Source organism: Canis lupus, chromosome 8 (assembly GCF_011100685.1).
Source record: "Canis lupus familiaris isolate Mischka breed German Shepherd chromosome 8, alternate assembly UU_Cfam_GSD_1.0, whole genome shotgun sequence".
Classification (NCBI taxonomy): Eukaryota; Metazoa; Chordata; class Mammalia; order Carnivora; family Canidae; genus Canis; species Canis lupus.
Window position 1 is genome coordinate 48,003,621 of NC_049229.1, and position 20,116 is coordinate 48,023,736.

General features: G+C 51.4%; 1 protein-coding gene across 1 annotated transcript in view; it reads right to left on the reverse strand.

Moving 5' to 3' along the window:
• Positions 1-20,116, reverse strand: part of LTBP2 (latent transforming growth factor beta binding protein 2) — a 101,501-nt gene that overhangs the window by 29,565 nt on the left and 51,820 nt on the right. Inside the window, exons 7-12 of the mRNA XM_038545265.1 lie at positions 19,590-19,867; positions 18,444-18,546; positions 7,408-7,482; positions 4,333-4,455; positions 847-1,011; positions 395-610 (exon numbers count right to left, since the gene is read on the reverse strand). Of these exons, the coding sequence (XP_038401193.1) occupies positions 395-610; positions 847-1,011; positions 4,333-4,455; positions 7,408-7,482; positions 18,444-18,546; positions 19,590-19,867 (960 nt within the window). The remainder of the gene's footprint in view (positions 1-394; positions 611-846; positions 1,012-4,332; positions 4,456-7,407; positions 7,483-18,443; positions 18,547-19,589; positions 19,868-20,116) is intronic.

Consider the following 20,116-nt stretch of genomic DNA (forward strand, 5'->3'; position numbering starts at 1 on the left):
GACCCCAAGGCCAGGGAGGGGATCTACAGCACCCAGACCCCCGGGATCTCCCTGCCAGCTCTTCAGGCCTTGCAGCAAGCACCAGCCCTGGACGCTGCATGGCCAGGGGCAGGGGATAGAAAGACCTGAGCAGCTGGGGTGGGGGCTGTTGCTGACCTCTCCAACTGCCACTGGCAACCCTTGGGATGTGGGCATCTTTGCCACCGTCCGTGATGGGAAGGAGGTGGGGCCTGCCCGGCACACCAGGAGAGGAGGTTCCTGGGGTTGGGTGTTGCTGCTCTAAACGCCCTCTCCTAATGCTCCAGAGTTGGAAAGCCATGGATCCAGAATAAGTACCCAGTGGCTCTTTGAGGGGGAAGGGGACTGCCTCAGGAACCTTCCCCAGCCCAGATACCCTTGTCAGGGATGGTCTCGGCCTCTAGCCAGGTGTCAGTGACTGCCCGGAGTGGCTGCCTCTCCGCTGGCCCAGGCAGGGTCCCGTAGCTCTTCTGTGCTTGCTCCCTGGAGGGCCTGGCCAGTTCCTCCTCTTCGGCTTTCCTCATGGCCAGGCGGATATGTGAGCTCGAGTAGGTGTAGCCGTGGCCAGCCGGGCAGATCTCCCTGAAGGCCTCTGCAAAGTCACTGGTCAGAGGACAAGCTGACAGGCACAAACCCAGGGCCCTCCCTTCCCTCCTTTTGGGGGACAAGCATTGTGGCAGCAAAGGAGGAGGGACCCAGGTCGGGGTAAAGAATTGAGCAGGAGGGAAGGAAGACTAAGGGTCTTCTGGCTTGAGGTGAGGTCCAGGTGGCCACTGGTTCGGAGGAAGCCCTTTGGTGGCCAGAGCTGAGACTGGGACAGATGCTTACCTGTGCCAGGCAGGGGGCATCTCTCACACTTGCTGCCCCAGGCTTTGCCCACTCGGCTGCAGCAGCATATTTGTTTGGTGATGCTCTGGGCCAAAGGCAGGGCGCAGGTGCCAGGACCCAGTGACCGGTAACACAGCCCCTGCTGCATGGAGATGGCCTTGTCGGCTGCAACAGACACAGCAGGGGGGGTGGGCAGGTGGCCAGCCTCAAGTACAGGGAAGTACGGGGGCGGGTGCTGGCCAGTGGATGGGAGTGGCTGCTGGCAGCACACTCCAGCTGGCCTTACCCAAGTCTTGATCTGCAGCTTTGGGCACTGGAAATGCTCAAAAGAATGTTGGGAGGAATGGCCACAGGGGAAGGTTTTGGCATCTCCTTGTATTACCTGCTGGAGGGGCGCCTTGACTCCCACCCTCTCTTGGAAAGCCTGAGGGCAGGAAATGGAGATGTATAGCTTGTCTCCAGGTGCTGAGTTTACAAATATTTATAAAAGTCTACCACCAGCCTGGGGTTGGGTGGGAGCAGTGGGCTCTAGGGCCACAGTCTCCCTGGGGAGATGAGACAAAGTGAGAGCCAAAGAACTGATGGGGAGCTTTGAGGACAGTGCCTCTATTTTGGCCACCTTTGTAGCCCAACACCCTGTACAGTGTCTGGTGCTTGCAGATGCTCAGTAAATGCTGGCTGGACCCATGTGCATGGATGGCTATATCCACGAATCAAAATGCTACGGGCCACTGTTGGTGTGAGCCATGCAGGGTTGAGATGGAAACACCACCACCACCATTATCCCCTTTCTTGTCCTTTGATGGTGAATATTGACGACTATCCTCTTGGAAGTTTCTCAGTGGTGGATGAAGAGGCCATGTCATGCTGGAACAGACTGAATTCCTTGTCATGCCAGATGAAGGGAGGAGGGATGGGTAGAGAGGACAACACTCAAAGCTAAGGAGTTGATGACCAAGGTCAGGGCCCAGGATCAGCAGGCCAAATTCAAATCCCTGCTCCACCAGGAGCTTTGTGGCCTCCCTGGGCTTTACTATCTTCATGTGTAAAATAAGGATGATGATAATTCCATGAGGAGCAGACACCTTTGTTTCTGCCTGCTTAGCACCGATGCCCCTGTGTTCTGGGGAAGGCACCTGGGTTTCCTCTGGGATTTACCCTGTCTTTCACTCTGTCCATGTGGGGTGGAGGCCGGCCCTACTTCCTAGCTGAAAGAGTCCATACCCCTGGTCATAGTGAGTGGCTCAGGGATGGGCACTTGACCAAGTAGGCCCAATGATAATAATCGGCTTCGGGGCTTTCCCTAAATTATTACAGAAGAGATACTTTTTATTTCTCTATTTTTAAACTGGAGTTTACAGGGCTGAGAGATGTAGGCCTAGAGCGTCTCGTGGCCACCTTTGAAGGAATTACGAAACCAACACAAAGGAGACAGAGCAAGAGGCATCCCAAGGACACTGTGTGCACCTGGATCCAACCAAGCCTGAGGCACACACCTACCCCTGGACTTCCTAGTTGTGTGGACCAATTATTTTTGCTTACAGTGGTTTGAGTTGGGTCTCTGTCACTTGCAACCTAGAGGCTCCTGACTATTATACTTTTTTTTTCAAGTTTATTTATTTATTTAAGTAATCTCTACACCAGTGTGGGGCTCAAACTCATGACCCCTGAGATCAAGAGTCATACGCTCCTCCAGCTGAGCCAGTTAGGCACCCCCTGACTAATGCACTTTCTTCACAATGATGTATGTGAAAGTGACTTGTCAAAGGTCATATGCTAGATACACAGATCAATTCATGCTCAGTCCAGGAGCCTGGGTCTCCAGGTATAATCTCTGTTTCCATTGGTCACTTCCCTTGGAATGCTGTAGGTAATGGCTTGGTCCTTCTGAGCCCCAGGGTGGAGGTGACCTGGCTGAGAGTATCAGGAGGCTGCCCCACACAGAGGGGCCCTTGTAGAGTGCTCTATTGGCCCTGGTCAGGTGGTTGGGAAGAGGGCAAAGCTCAGAAGTGAAGGCAAGAGAAACTTCATGTCTGCCTCTTTCCACCTACAGGGAGGTAAATCATCAAGAGGGAGCTGGAGGGAGTAATAATAGTAGGGAGGGAGAAAAAGGACACCCAAGTGTCATCTCTGCCTCCCTATATTAAGGGTTTCTTTCTGGCACTAATAACTAAAAGCCACTTCAGGTGTGAAAAATGCCTAATCAAATGACCTTAAGTGGGGAGGTGCGTAGGATGAGGAGAAGGAAGTGCTGTATGCCCCTGGAGGCACTGATCGCATGTCCTTGTCGCCACAAAGTCTCCCTGGGAGCCCACTCTGGGCCTCCTGACTCTGGGGATCCCTCTTCAGGCTCTTGCTGTCTTCTTTCCCTGTAGACATGCACTGGGTCCAGTCTCCTCTTTCCCTTCATGTGGGATGCTCCCTCTGGGTGGCACTGGAGTCTTGCTCATCCTGCGGCGCCCCTCAGACCCAGCACCTAGTGATTCGTAAGACTGAGGGCTTGGCTAGGCATGGGGAGCTCTGCTGAGCTGAGGGTGGCCAACCTGACCCGGACTGCCATTTGACAGATGCCAGTCAGGACTGGTTTTCTTCTGTTCTGGTCAGTCCACCCTATCTGGGCTATGGCGTCAGCTCTGCTATCTGGGGGTGCTGCCAGCCTGGGCTCCTTCCAGCAGGAAGCCACAGAGGCCACTGGAAACAACTGCCTGGGGGTACACACACACACACACACACACACACACACACAGCATGCACACACACACAGACACGGTCCTAATATGACCAGTGACGTGTATGTATTCGCCGATGCAGACACATTCCGAACCATAAAGGACCCCAGGTTTATGGGAAGCCCTTCGGGCCAGGCAGCAGTGCCGTTCATGCTACAGATGGGACCTTTAAGGGAGGCCTATCTGTAGTTAAGGGACCAGGCTTTCAAACTCAGGCCTAGAAGAGGCAGCCACAGCTCAGAGGCATCAGAGCAAAGGCAACACATGTCCCCTCAAAGTAAATGAGGCAGCAGATGGGACAGAAAGGATTAGAGAAAAAATAGAAGTGGAAAATCCCAAACTGCAAAGCCCCAAAAGAAACGCCAAAAACCAAAACTGAAGTCATAACGGTCCCCGCTCTAGCAGGTAGGGGCAGGTCAGTTTTTGTACATTGACCCCAGCTCCAGGTTGAGACAGAGGTCCTGGGCCCTGGGCCCTGGGCCTCCAAGGATCTGATCTTTTTTTTTTTTTTTAAAGATTTTATTTATTTGACAGAGAGAAAGAGCACATGCAAGGAGAGCAGCAGGCAAAGGGAGAGGGAGAATCAGGCTCTCTGCTGAGTAGGAGCCCAATGCGGGCTAGGGCTCCTAGCCCAGGACCCTGGGATCTTGACCCGAGCTGAAGGCAGATGCCCAACCGACTGAGCCACTCAGGTGTCCCCCAAGGATCCCATCTTGTTTCCCGGTATCCACCATCTCTGCTCCCCACCAGCACTTACACACACAGCGGCTCCTGGATGGGTCCAGCATGAGGCCAGGCCCGCAGGTGCACAGGTAGCTGCCCCTGGTGTTCACACACTCCGAGTCCTTGCACAGATCCAAGGTCAGGCACTCGTTGATATCTGCAGGGTTGGAGAAGGTGAGGGAGCACCCGCCCCACCAAGCCTGATGGAGGGGAGGGGCTGGTGCACAGATCTTCTTCCCATACTTTCTCCAAAAAAGGGGGACAACAATAAGAGAGCTGCCATCTGTTAAGTGTGGTTGCTCTCTCTGTGCCTCAGTTTCTTCATTCATAAAATGGGGTACATTAATAGTAACTAGTCTTGTTAGGAGAATAGTCCTGTTAGGAGAATAAAACAAGATAAAAATTGCAAATCACTTAATTCTACTAACTAGTACTAACAATCATAATATTAGGAGCTAATGTGTATGGACCATCTGTTATGTGCCAGGTACCATGCCAGGTGGCTTACGTATGACACTTCATTGAATTCTTACCAATAATTTTATCAAGTAGACCCATGTGGCTTCATTTCATAGGTGAGGAAACAGGGTCCAGGAGTAACTTGCCCAAAGTCACTCAGCTGGTGAGTGGCATGCTGGGATGCAAATGAGGGGAGCAGATAAGGGGACAGTTTGGGTTGGAGGGTGGAGAACCATTTGCCCAGTCCCCAGTCCCTCCTATTCAGCCTTCCTTGAGGGACTCTGAAGCATCTCTGCTGGGCCCAAGATCTAGGGAGCACGTCCACAGTGAGCTGCAGGATGGAGGGTCCCTGGCAAGGATGAGGAGGGAGGAAAATCGAAAGCCCCAAAGGGTACACGGTTTGGAGGGCATGTTTCCAGGAGGCTGGGAGGCCTCGGGCAGAACACCAGTGGATGCTCATGCTGTTTTTTAGATAAGGGAGTGACATTAGCTTCCTTTGTGATCTCAAAAACATTTCATGCTGGAAACTTCTTCCTGCCAAGGGGAAATCCCAACCCTCACACTCTAAGCTCCAAGAAGTCTTGGCGATGGTGCCTTTGGTGATGATGGTGAGTATGGAAGATTTGTGAGGGGCACTCTCACCTCCAGAGCCAGGATATTAGACATGACGACCTCATTACCAGAGTCACCTGCTCACCTGTAAGCTTCAGGGAAAGTGGCACTGAGCACAGGAATGAAGGGGCTAGAAGATGGCCCAACCATTCTTTGGCAGGACACCCTATTGGGAGTGAGGTGCCCTTGGGAAATGCCATTGAGGTCTAGGAAGGGGAACAGACCCATTTGCCTCTGGACTGTGGCCAGAGTGATATATCTAAATCTGATATGCTGGGACACCTGAGTGGCTCAGTGGTTGAGCATCTGTCTTTGGCTCAGGGTGTGATCCCTGGTCCTGGGATTGAGTTCTGCTTTGGGTTCCCCGCAGGGGGCCTGCTTCTCCCTCTGCCTGTGTCTCTGCCTCTCTCTGCATCTTCCATGAATAAACAAGTAAAATCTTAAAAACAAAAACATGACATGCCTCTGGGGTCCCCATTCACCTCTTAGAGGGAGCTCCTAAACCCTCACATGATATCCAATGCCTCCACTATATTTCCCCAAAGCCTGTGGGTGAGTAGGTGGCTCCAATGAGGCCCTGAAATGTCTGTATTGTCTCCCGTGGCTACACAGGCTGTACTCCAGCCAGCCCAACTGTTCCTTTGCCTGGAATGCCTGCATCCTCTTTAACTGATTGCCTCTACTCATCCTTCTCCAGGTCAGGCATCACCTGAAGCCCTTCTCCTACCTCCCAGTCTGGGAAGGGGCCCCTACCCCACCATCGCATGGCACCCAGAGCTTCTTCCTAGCAAGAGAACTTCTCCCATGGTGTATAATTGTTTAAACATCTGTAATCACCCGAAGCAGCTGCCTTGTTTATCTGTCACTGTGTGCTAATGCCTAGCACAATGCATGCAGCTCATAACAACACTCCCCAAAATTGCCCTGTAGCAGGAGAGAAGGATGGAGAGAGAGAGAGGATAGTGACGCACACGGGTGTAGAAGTGAGCAGGTTCCCCCCCAGATATGGAGACCAAGACGACAGACATGGAAAGGGGGAGGTTTAAAGGGCCCTGGGGAGGGCCCCTTGGCTTCCTGTATCCTTGGGGCTTAATGGAGGGAGGGCCAAGAGCTCACATGCGATCCCGAGAATAACTTTAACCCTGTGCACTGGGAAACCTGCCAGGAGGAGAGGCCACTGGGGACAGTTGAGATATGAATGGCCCTTCTGTATCCTCTAAGAGCAACACTAAAGACTTCTCTCCACACCCACCATCCAGTCTACTAGTCCTCATTGCCCCCAGGGGAGCCTGACCTTGGGCTGGGTCAGAGGTCTGCCCTTTTGCCTGGCCCAAGCACTTTGTCCATGGGCCAGAAATCCCCTTCAGGCCCAGTACCCCCCCAGGAAGATAGCCTGGCCACCCCGAGATTTCCTCAGATCCCTCTCTCCCGAAGAAGAAGCCTCCTGGGGGAGGGTACCTTGGCCTGTCAGCCAGGCCAGCAAGGTCAGGGTCTGTGTTCATGGTCTCCTCTTACCTCCACCTGTGCCTTTTCTCTGCCCCCTCCTGGCTGCGGGAGGGAGGTCTTAGCAGCTGGAGGTAATTTGTTGAAGGATGTCCACAGAGGTCCCCAACAACTCAGGCTGACTAGATCGTGAAGTCAAAAGTCCTCCCATCCCAGGGGGATTGGCCAGGGAGGTAAGGGGATATGTGGGGACTGGGGAAGTGCCTTCACACACAGATCCTGCAGCTGGAGAGAGGCACCTGGCTTAGGTCTGGCAGGGCGTGGGGGTGGGGCAGTTGGAGAGGGAAAGAGGGACAAGTTCAGCTCCCAGGTCCTTTCTAGGCCTGCTCTATCATTATCCCACCATGATTTCCTTAGGTCCCTGGAACCAGCAGCCCCCACAACTCCCTCAAGCTGAGGCTTAGAGGTGTCCAGCGAAGACCACTCAGCGACACCACTCCTTCTGTCTGTGGATGGGTAGGGGGAGTGCCCCAGCATCCTCAGCCCTTCATCATCCCCCATCTCTAAGCCCAGCCCTGGCCTGGGTCATCCTTACCTTGGCAGTGAGTGAGATTCAGTCTCTTGTACCCCTGGGGACACTCCAGCTGGCCATTTTCAATCACCGGGGAGGCTGAAGAGTAAAGATATAGACAGGTCTCACTGGAGGGCCTTGGGCTGTCACTCATGATGAAAAAAAGTAGGGTGCAATCCACTCCACAGCTGTGAGGCCCTGTCCCCCAAGTCATCACTGCAGACAGCTGTGCCTCCTTGGGTACAATTCCTTCTCTGGCTCTCACTAGGTCACTCTGCACCCACCTTGCTCTTTCTATTTTTTTTAAAAGATTTTATTTATTCATAAGAAACACACAGAGAGAGGCAGAGACACAGGCAGAGGGAGAAGCAGGCTCCCTGCGAGGAGCCCGATGTGGGACTTGATCTCAGGACTCCGGGATCATGCTCTGAGCTGAAGACAGACACTTAACTGCTGAGCCACCCAGGCATCCCCACCTTGCTCTTTCTAGAAAAGACACTCCATGACTGCAGGTCTTGGACATCTATCAATGTTATACACTCTAATGTGATTAAACATGTTTTATTTATTTATTTATTTATTTATTTATTTATTTATTTATTTATTTGATTTTTTGGTGTTGATGTAATTATAGATTTGCAGGAAGTTACAAGAAATAGTCACAGAGAGGTCCCGTGTGTCCATCGCCCAAGTTTCTCCTAATGGTTACGGCTTATATAACTATCGTAGATGGAACAGTTCACAGTCTAAGTTCAGTGTATTTCGATCTTGGGTTTGAATGCTGCCGTAGCTGACAAGGTGTCTTGGTTCAAGACAGAAGGAGCTCCTAGTTGATGGCACCTTATAAAACCACACTATTTGGTTTTCATTCACCAGCTGTGCGATGCTGGTGCTGAAATCTGGCCAGTAACTTTCCATCTCCCCTGAGGTTGGCTAATTGTTCTTACAAATGTAAAATACATTAAAAAATTCCAGTTTTCAAGTTTTTTAAATGTGCAAATGGAGTTGGTTTACAGCAACCAATCTCATAATGATGGCACTGCTTCCAAACATCCGTTTCAAAAGGCTCTTTCTGTGGCACAGGCTCTGGCACAGCAGCCCTCCCCAAAGTTAATGGCAGACCAAACTGGTTTGACTCCAGATTTACCAACAAGGAAATAAGTCTCAGATTCTGGTGCTAATACCCACCCATCTGACCTGGATTTCTCAACATTCTCCTTTACTATAAAGGGGTGGGGAGTGCTTTGAAAAAGAAAAACCTATTGACTTGAAAACAGGGAACCATCTCTGTTACTTTGGTGGGATGGACTAGCACGTCAGCCTCCAGAGGAATGCTTTGAAGGGCATTTTGATTTTCTTTCTTTCCCTGAAAAGCTCTAGCAGGTAGCAGAGTACTGAGCCGTTTGTCATCACAGGAAAGGGCAACAGATATGGACACCCATCTTTTTGTTTTGTTTTGTTTTGTTTTTTTAAAGAAAAGAACAGCTCATATATAAGTCTGACCATTTTTTGGCCAAGACACAGCCGGCAATTCTCATGGGTATGGGGATTTTTCCCAGACACTATTCTGACACAGTGTTCCACAAAGCTCCATCCTACTTTAAAGGTCTTGTTTTATAAACAAGACTTCCCCTGGCAATTTGTCTTCTGATTTTGACTTCCTTGTGACTTCCTTGCCTATGATCAGATGCTGTGGTAAGGGGATGTCACACAGAGCACCCTCCACCTCTATGACCTCACCTAGATCTCTTTCTATTTCAGTTAGAGCATCAGCAACTACCCAGATGGAGTTGTTGGAAAAACTTATTTTTATTCAAGAAGTCATTTATGTTGAGAATATATGCCTTGTGATTCATTCTTTCTTTGGTAGTATCTTTACAAAAGAATAGTTCTTCATATAGGGACTCTTGCAAATACCAAGAGGCACGTTAGAGATATCTATACTTTCATCTAATTGTACAATGAAGTTTGAGCATCTTGGTGTTTTAAATGTTTTTCTAAGCTATCTAGCTTTCCCTCTATCAGTAGCAGCTAGTTCCCAGAGCATTATAGACTTGGGGTGAAGTCCATTATTCAGGTTGGTAGATATGAACCATTATTTCATACAGCCTTCTTGATCATTTGGATCCTAGGGTCCATTTGGGGTCACATCTGAGAAGTCCTCATTATGTTTACTTTGGAATACAGTTGATTACAGGTCAGAGGAGAAGCAGCAGCATTGCATTTTAAAAGTGATTACTTGCAATTATGTTATTAGTATTATTTTGAATCCTGTTTCTTTACAGGATTTTTTTTAGAGTCACTTCTCTACTTGGTGAGGGTTGTTTTCGTTAAAACTTGACAACATAATTGAAAAACCCCATAAACTGAGCATTGTTGTAGGTTACGCCTTGTGATATGCCAAAGACAAACATGAGGAGGCGCCATGTTTTCTTGGCACCCCACTCTTCCCTGAGGACACTCCACATGCCAAACATGACATCCGACAGTCTGACATACAGACCAAGCGAAGATGTAAATTAGTAAAGCTTTATTTTTTTTTAACATTAAAAAAATGTCAGTTGAATTTGTAATATCTTTCCCCACTATGGACAGCAGTCTCGCTCAGGCTTTGCTGCTGTCCCACTGTGGGGACTAGGTTCTGGCCTGGTGGGGATAAATGAGGATTCTGAACATGCTGACATTGAGACAGAAGGATGGGAGTGAGGCTGGGAAATGTGAGCGCCCCTGGCATGGGGCCTGGGGGTATCAGCTGAGGACAGGGAGGAGGAAGGAAGGGGGGGAAGTTGTTTGGAGAAAGTCAGAAAGCTAGCTGATTCGATGCAGCCTGCAAACATTATGAGGAGCAGAAGGTGGGAAAGAATAATGCGAGGCTGATGCCAGAGGGCCGAGGAACATTTGGGAACAAGGGAACATTTGGACAGAGCTGTGAGGCCGTTGGTATGAATTATCCTGTTTCCCACACAAGGACCCTGCAAGGCAGGAAGTGTTATCCCCATTGTACAGATTAGGAAAGCTGAAGCTCAGAGGGGGTCCAGGAGTAGTTGAATCCTAGCCTCTGGCTGCAGAGGCTGCATCCCTTGCATGCCACTCTGCTGGAAGTAGGAGGGAGGAGAGGGGGCCAGGCCAGGAGGCCAGGGCAGCACGGTGATGTCAGGAGGGAGACATGAGGCAGTAGGACCCTACTTCTTCAGTGAGCAGGAGAGGAGTGGTGGGAGCTGGGTTTAGAGCTGGGAGCAAGGGTGGATCGGCTGCTGGCAACTGCAGGGCACCCTGAGAACCCAGGAGTGTGCAAACTGACAGGAGCTGTGCTCCTTCAGTCATTTGAATTCATACACTTTTCCCAAATAAAGTGATTTCTTTCCAACGGCACTCTGCCCTCTCACTGGCCTTAAGAGACACTGTTGGATGGGCAACCGTTGGTGAAGGCAGACTTTTCTGGAGAGGAACAAATTTCAAAGCCACTTCCCCTGATGCAATTCCCATTTTGCCAGCAACCCCAACCTGATCCCAAAGAGGGCCCTCAGACCCTTCCTCGCACCTCACAGAGGCCACCTGTGAGCTTCTGTAAGACCAAGTGTAGCACCCAATCCAGAAAAGTCAGCTTCAGGCTCATCAGGGGATAGAAGGCTGAAGCTTAGATAGCCATGTGGAAGGGAGAACCGTGGCTCGGGGTGGAACTCAGCACCCACCCGAGGCTCCAGGCGTGATCCTGGCAGCCAACGAGCTGTGTGATTCACGGCGAGGGGGGAGGGCAGGCGCCACCACCCCTGCCACCTGCACTAGGTTGCCTTCCAAGTGCTCTCAACACTCAAGCCTTCCCTCGCCATGGCACTTAAAATGCTGTCATTGCTGCCTGTTTGCTTGTCTGTCTCCCCCACTGAAGTGTAAGCTCTATGAGCACGGGGACCTTGTCTTCATTGTTGCTACATCTCTAGAGCTGAGCACAGCACATGGCACACTACAGGCACTCAGTCATCTTTTTTTTTTTAATTTTTAAAAAAGATTTTATTTATTTGTTTGAGAGAAAGAGAGAAAACGAGTGGGGTAAGGGGCAGAGGGAGAAGCAGACTCCCTGATGAACAGGGAGCCTGATGTGGGGCCCGATCCTGGTACTTGGGATCACGACCTGAGCTGAAGGCAGACGAGACGCTTAACCAACTGAGCCATTCAGATGTCTCATCATCTTTTTTTTTTTTTTTTTTTTTGGTAGGTTCCACACTGGACATGGAGCTCAATGCAGAGCTTGAACTTATGACTCTAAGAACAAGACCTGAGCTGAGATCAAGAGTCAGATGCTCAACTGACTGAGCCACCCAGGCACCCCTATAGGCACTCAATCAAAATGGAATGAATAATAAGATCAAACACTAAATGGTACTTACTCTGGGCTAAGCCCTATTATAAAGGGCTTACATGTATTAACTTATTTAATCTTCATAACAGCCCTAGGGAACTTAGTAATACTATCACCATTTTATGGAGGAGCAAACTGAGTCAGAGAGAGGTTGGGAACCGTGCCCATGGTCTCCTAGCTGGTGGAGGGAGCTGGGATTATGAACCCAGGCAGTCCGCCTCCGGAGGATAGATTCTGAACAATTCCTCTCTACTGCCTCTGAGTAAATAAATGAATGAACTCATGCCAAGCCTCAGGAATTGTCTAGGCAGGGATCCTAAGGTCTGTAGGCTACAGGGAGACGTGTGCCCATTAGGAAGTATATTACCCTTCTTGGGAACCTCTCTTCTCCCCCTTTTTTAAACACAGGATCAGGAGGGCAAATGGGAAAAATAAAGGCAGAGATGCCCAGGAGGAGGTCAGAAAATGGACTAGAGGACTGATGGTCACAGATGGCCAGAGGACTAATCAGATGTTGGGTAAATGTTCCAGAAGGTCTACCACCAAAGTGCCAAGCAGAATGAATAAAGGCAATGCAGCAGGACCTGCACAACCCCCCACGGCTCCTCAGCCAACACAAGGAGAACACAGGGGTCAGAAAGCAGAGAGAAGTGGATCTGGAAAGAGAGTGGCTAAGCAGTGTTTCCAGTAGGTGCTTCAAAAAGACACATGGAGAGCTGCCAGTGACCTTGCAGTTGGGCCCCTTAGGCCTGAGAAAGCCCAAGCAGCTGTGGAGGGGTCAGCGGGGACCAACCCTAACTCCAAGGAGTCTGAGCATCACAGAATGCCCGTGAAGCCCATAAGGCAGACCTTTCCTGTTATGGATTGTGGTCATGTGGGCCAGAACCTTGGGTCTCCTGGCCCCTGACCTCAGCCCTGTCTACTCACTGCTGTACCTGGGCCAGCTCCCACCCCAGGGAAGGAAGGAGAGGGGCCCCTGCCTTGCTCACTCTCCCCCTTGGCTGCTGGGACTCCCAAGGAGGCCTCAACCAGGACAGACTAATCGCTGGAGACAGTTTTGGCCCTGACTCTACGACAGAGCTCAGGGAGGAGATGGTGGAGACATATGTCTGGCCACGGGGCTGTTTACAAGCCACGCTGATCTCAGCCTGTGATGACAGCTGGCCACAGCAGGGAGTTCTGGAGGGTACCCTGCCACACATTGCTCTGCCAGAGGACAGACAGACACATATACACACCCCGGATGAGGCTGGGCTCGACGCACCGGGGCATGTGAGCCGACTGGAGCTGAGTCCTTGATGTGCAAACCTCGGGTGGGTAGAGCTGGAAAGAAACTTCCAGTCCCCCAGAGCAGTGGAAGAAGTGTGGGTTCTGGGGCAGCCAGAGCCACATTGAATTCCTGGCTCTACTCTGACTAGCGGTGTGACCCGAAGCACATTTCTTAACCTCTGTCAGTCTTAATTTTTCATCGGTAGAAGTGGGGACAGAAACTCAGTTCCATGGGCTGGGAAGGTCCACTTTACTGAGAAACAGTCAATGTCAGATTGAAGCTAGCACCGTGCCTGGCACAGTCCTTGTAGATGCACTCGAGACTTAGCTCCTCCCTCTTCCTTCCTTCTCTCCTTCCCTCCCTTCCTTCCTCCTTTCCTCCTTCCTTCCTTCCTCCTTCTTTTCTACCTTCTTTCCTTCCTCCTTTTCTCCTTCCTTCCAGCAACACAGTTTCAAGGATAGCAAGCTGGCTGCTGCCCCGCACTGGCTGGAGACACTTGGGCAAGTTACTCAACCCCTCTGAGTTTTCTTATCAGTAAAATGTGGGTGACAATTCCTTCTTTGGGGCTCTTGTGAAGAGTAAACGAGCATGCAAAACTCTGAGCCTGATCCTTGTCACATATTGGTGATTATCATAAGGTTCATTATTCCAGATATTCCAGTTTGGGGAAGTTCTAATGGATCCCCCTACCCCAAGAATTGTGGAAATCCCACCAAAAGATGGGCTCTGACTGCTTCCTTGGGCAGTACTAAAGCCAAAGTAGGTATCTTGGGCACCAGAAGCAGTGAGGTGGAGAGGCTCAGACCCTGGTTCAGAGAGGTGCCACTCCACCCAACCCCTCCCTAGCCCTTCCCCGACCTCTCCAGGCCGGAGATGCCACGTGTTGGTGACACTCGCCCTGGGATAAGGAGGGCGCTAAAATGAGCTGAGGCACAATTCCCAGGAGGCCTCGAGTCCCTTGGAAGAAGCTCTCAGGACATCCCTGAGCCAAAGACACACTGCTTTTTTTTTTCCAGCCCAACAACTAGAATTCTGAAAAATCCCATTTCTTTAGGGCAGGAGACTGGGCGTCTCACCCAGAGTCCCAGAGAACAGGAGCCCCACCCCAACACAGCTGTTCCCTAAGCCAGGGTCCTCTGGTTGAGGAAATTCCCCAAGCCAAGTACACAAGAAGCAGCCTAGGAGGTAGATCACAGGCTGGTTAGAGGCAGGGGTCTCTGGTCACATAGATGCAATTTCCTCATCTGTAAAATGAAGCCGGTCACACCCAACTCTCAGAGACATGGTCAGGATGCGGTGGAATGAGGAAGCACTTAGCATGGTGCCTGGCACTTAGTGAGCTCTCTGAAGACACGGCTGCTAACAGTGATGGTGACGATAGCAGCGCTGCTGCTGTGACTTGCCCTGGTGCTCCCTGCTCCAAATCCTGCCAACTGCCTGCATCCCCTCACCTACCCCACCCTCTCCAGGGGGGTGGTCTCACCTGAAATGGTACCGTGGCAAGGGCCCTGACCAAACCAAGGCAAACCATAGCGTTCTTTCTATGCAGGGTTTCAAATACATTTTCAGACACATACATATGAGCCTCCATTCCCTCAAAAATCAATTTCCTTTCCCAGCTCCTACGAACCTGCTCTTAGTAGGCATCCTCTCGGTGGTGGGGAGCGAAGTACTTAGGACCCTGTTATATCACTGGGTTTTGATAGGCTGCAGTTTTTAATAAGCTGTTAAAGCTTGTGCTCAGTTGCAGATTGAGCTCTGCTCACCAGAAGCATCCACGCATCGGCTTTAGCTCTCCAGAACCACATGGGACAAGCCTACCGGCTTCTCTCTGGGACAATTCTACTGGCACATCTCCGTGGACTCACAGGCCTGAGCTGCAGGCTGCTGCCCTGCCTGTCTGGCCAGTCCCAGTCTTCTCGAGGGATGTTGCCCTTCGTGTGCACATAACTCATGAAACACGACCCTGGGCAGCCCCCTCCTGGCTGTGCACTCTGAGTCTGTGTCCTGGTTTTTGTTGTCTTCATGCGGGCGCAAGTCTCCCCAGAATGATTTGGGGAGATCCTGATCAGCTGAGAATCAGATATACTGTGGCTTGAAGCCTGGCTCTCCCGTCCAGCTGTGTGACCTTGGTCAAGTTGCTCAGCCTTCTCTGAGCTTCATTGTCCACATTTGTCAAGTGGGGATAAAGATCCTTAGCTTGCACGTGGTTGCATCAATTTAAAGGGATCAGGCGGGCGAAGAGCCCAGCATGGTGTAAATGTTCAGCAACTGGTGGCTATTATTGTTTTTAAGAAGGAAAGATGCAGAACTCCTTGAAGGGGTAGAGCAAGGGAATCAGCAGTCCCTGGAGATATGGGGAGGGGCCTGGGTTTTGAGGTGAACTCAGCGCATGCCAGGCAGACGGATAGCCGATCTCGTGGCAAACAGCTGGAGCCCACCAGTGCGGGCTGTGAGCAGGATGCCAGCACTGCCTGCCCCAGCAAAGGGGCCTGGGGGTTGACACAGCCAGTGCCAAGCCAGATGGGGCAGCGGCCAACTTTCCAGTCAACACAGATGTCTGTCTCTCTCAGACAAAAACTAAAAAATGTGGCCTCAATCAGAGTGGCTTTTGAGAGTTGTGTGCTCTTTGGACCCTGGCAAGGGGACCTGCAGAAGCTCTGAAAACTCCCCAGGCTCAGGAAGATGTGGCTCAGGCTTGAGTCCTGGAAGGTCAGCTGCATCTGTCACTCAGACAGAAGGGAGAAGGGTGGAGACCATGGGCTGACCTAAACTGACTCCCTGAGCCATCTCTCTGAGAAAGAGAGCCCTGGAGAATTTTTCCAGAAGAAAAGGGATTTATCTGTGCTGTGTAAATGAGACTTCAACACAGTCCCTTTCCTCATCAGAAATAGCATCATTCTGCAGGGGCCTTCTTTGACAGTCCAGCATGGAGCCTCAGAAGCCAAAAGGTGATTTGGGGGAAGCCACGAGGTCACATAGCTGCTGGCTTTCTCACTCCCGTCACCCCCTGATTCTGCTAGATGAAGTCACTGGGGATGACAAAGCCCTTCCCTGAAGGATACAGCTTTATTTCATCAAAGGAGACAGAGAGGCTCAGAGGGGCAAGGCCACCAGGCCTGGGAATGTTCTAGAACCCAGGAGTCCTGTCTGTCTTGCCAACTATTCCCAAACCCACCCCAGCAGCTCCACTTTTCTTCCCTGGACTCTTGCATGGTAGCTTGCTTGTCGTGTCTACTTAGAGAAACTTCCCCCACCCCCAGCCCTAGGCTCAGGTGTGGAGCTAGGTGTCTGGCACTTTGTCAACACAAACAAGGTTCCTCAGCGTCTTGCCCCTTCTCTATACAATGCCTAGCTGCACTTTAATGGATTTTAAGTGTTTACGTTCCCTGGTCTTTGTTATTTCTTGCTCAGTGTGCTGGAATGCTTGACATTCCAGGGTTTGTACACTGGTGCCCAGCTTGCTGAGATGTGCGCAACACAGTGGGGGGGGGGCAGGGTAGGAGGCGCTAACTGGGACAAGGAGGAGGTGAGGGCACAGCCTTGGGTGTGCTGTGCTCCAGGAAAAGTTTCTCATTCTCTTGATCTCACCTGCATATGCAATTTCCTTGGGTTGTTAAGCTCTTCCCCCTCTCTTTCGCTGACTCTAATAATTCTTCAGATCTCATCCTGGATGTCACCTCCTGTATGAAACTTTCTCTGATATGCAAATTTGAGCTGGGATCCCCTACCCCACAGTGAACAGATGTGCAGGTTGTCCACTGCACAAAAGCACCACACCTAAGAGAATCGCTGGCATTTATATTTGTAAAGGCTATTTTGAACAAATGGAAGTGGCACCTTTCTCTAATTTGTACAAAGGTGCTATAGGACCTATCTGTGGTCCCGGTTCTGCCGTGTTCCCACAGCATTTGGCATTTGTCTAGTTAGTGCTATCTGTATATGCCTCTCCCCTCATACTCCAGACCATAAGCTTGGAGAAAGGAGGCACTGCTTCTACCTCAGTCTCCACTGTCTTGCCAGGGCCTGCACACTAGGAGCTCCAAATGTAATTAATTAATGTAAAGTCCCATTAATGTAAAATCCACTGACTGAATGGAATGTGGGAAGTGGAAGTCTCCAGGGTGAGCCTAACCAGGAAGGAGGAGGGGATACAGGGGAAGAAGAAAAGTGGTGAGACCATCTCTGGCCTGCAGGGGGAGACACTGAGCAGCTCAAGACCCTCTTCTTCGTGGGGCAGTGGGTCCATTCCCTTTTCCCTTTGTGGAGGGATATTTTGTAGCAATAATAATAGCAGTTACTGTTTGCTGACCTAATGCTAAGCATGCCTCATCTACCTTCCATAGCAGCCCTGCTGGCACCATTACCGTCTCCATCCTGCAGATTGGAGATGGCGCAGAGAAGGAGGTGAGCCAGCAGAGCTTGGGCTGGTACCTGCTATGTGTTGGATGCTCAAGCCCGGAAGCTTAATGCTACCCTCTGCTACTTCACCAAAAGCTCCATCACACTGCAAAATCGTCCAAACTTATTTTTAATTTGGAAAATATGGTCACTGCTCCACAACCAAGTCTGAAGCTAGGAGCAGCCCTGTCCCTCCCACCTTTGGGCTCCAGGCCAGCCCCCTACAAAGCCAACTCACCAAGTTGACTGTTAACAGGCAAAAGAAATACATGCCAGGCCTGAACCCAGGCCCTAGGAGTAGAGCCCAGAGGGAAAAGACAGGCGGGGTGGGCAGAAGCAATATCAGGCACAGGCATCTCATCACCCACCTCCCAACTGTAAGATCGATACCCTAGGAGAGCAGCATGAATGGGCATTTTGCTGACTCCCAAATCCTCAGTGCTTGGCACATACAAGGCACCTGGTAAGTTTTTGTTGAACAAATGAAGGAATGAGTGAAAAAATGAATGAATACACATTAGGTTTTTCCTACCATCCAAAAGAGGGTTTCCCATATCCCAAGGTCAAGGACATTCTGGGACAGACACCCAATTGGGTTAGGAAACAGGAGGTGAGGAGGTGAAGAAGAGGCATGGAGGCCCCTCCAGAGAGACAATGAGGGAAATGCTCAGTCTCTGAATCAAGATCATTGAGCCTCTGATGCCTGGGCAGGGGGCTGAGGGGCAGAAGAGGGCCCTGCATGAGATGGGATCCCTACAATCTGGGCAAGAACAACTGGCAAGAAGAAGGAGCCCCTCCCAGGCAATCAGATAGAGCAGAGAGTCCAGGCTGCCTCTGGGCTCGAGCCTTATGAGCTGTCCAGAGCCTTAGCCACCAGCCAGAAGCACCCTCAAAAGCAGATCTGGAAAGCCTGTCCAGTTTATCAGCCCATTCTACCTGCCTGGTGTCTGAGACCCTGGTGGGAGATGAAGTGGAGGCCAAGCCTTGGGAAAGCTTCATTCATAACCCTACACCCTGGCACCTAGCACTCACCTGGTCTGGGTGGGCATGGGGTACATGAGGTCACTCCCCAGAAGGCTCCCACACTGCCACAGCAATCCTCTTGGGCAGTCAGTTCCAGCAAGGGGTTGGCACACTGGAAAAGAGGCCATGGACACCAATCATACCCTCTTCCCTGCCATGCACAGAGATGTCTCAGGAAAGCCTGAGGCAAGAGCTCAACCCCAATGTCCTGCTACAGGGATGCCTCACCCAAGGGAGGCGAGAAGAGAGTCAGGTGATGTCCTGGAAGGAAGCAGAGAAACTTACACTCCATTCTACCAAACCCTATATTTGGGGCCTGGGGACGTCCAGATAAGATCTGTTCTGTGCAGGTCTGCAAACTGTCCCCTTCCATGTCCCCAGCCCACAGAGGGTCCCAAAGGATGGGCTTTCCTCCATCAGAGTCCAAGGAACTCACCCATGATTCAAGCCTTCCCCATGAACAGGGCCTAGGCTCAGGGATACTACAAGCTGAAAGGCCAAGGAGGATCTGGAGACTCAGAGACCCTATCCCTTGGCTACTCCCTACATCCTCCAGCTCCCTAAAGTCAGGAGGGGTTTCTGGAAACAACAAAATGCAACCCCAGCAGAAACCATCCTGGGTCTGGCTTAGCCCATATATTTAGGTGCCTAGACTCAGAAAAACTCTCTTGATTTCCCATCACTGATTATGGATGCCTCCAGGGGGGATGGAGGCTCTCTCATCTTTTAGCCCCAAGGCTTTAGGGTTTAATCTGCCTTTTCCAATTCCACATCTCTGTGACCCCAATCTCAACTCAATACCATACTCTTTTTAACAGCCCTACTGTCCATGCATAGGGAGTCCCAGGCTCAGCTCCAGGATGGGCCAGGGTTTACTGGGACCAGAGGATGCTGGTGCCCTTCCAGAGGCGGGCTCTTTTGGGTTCTCTTTGGAATGCCTGGTAATGACAAGTACCCAGCAGAGCCAAGGTAGGGAGGAGCCCTCTCCTTGCTCAGGCAATGTTATATCCTGAGTTTTCCCATATGGCGAATGGAAGATGCTGCAGACATTTATTCCATAAGGATGAGGAGCAGAGAGAGAAGGAGAAGGGGCAGAGTGAGGGGCAGGCACTATTCTGGAAGTCTGTAGGGCCACGGCAGGGGATGCGCTCTCACCTGTCCATTCACGGAGCTCAGATAACACCGGCCCAGCCGTCCAGGGGGCCTGGGTGCTGCAGGGGGTGGCGGCTGAGGGGCCTCTCCAGACCGCGCGGGGATGCTGTTGCCGTCCCAAGGGCTGTGGCGGGGGCTGGCAGGGAGCCGGGGTGAGGGTCTGGTCTCCACGCTGTTCTCCTCTGGGGCCTCGCCCCGCACCCGTGCCACCTGGTGGACCTGCACAGAGGCCTCCGGCGGGTGGTTGATATGCACTTTCACCAAGGAGGGGTTCACGGAAGCTGGGCACAGGGGCTGGGTCAGAGCCGGGCCACAGAGCCCCAGCACCAGCCCTGGGCCAGGCAGGCCACTGGCTGCATGTCTCCCCAGAAACTTCCTTCCATTTCTCCACTCTCTGCTCAAACCCCAGCACAATTCCCCAGTGAGGACAGGATGGAGCACAAACTCCTTCACTCTGCACCTTCTGAGGAAGGACCTCTCAACCTCCAAACCACCTTCTTGGTTTTTCTACCTGCCCCCACGATCCTGTA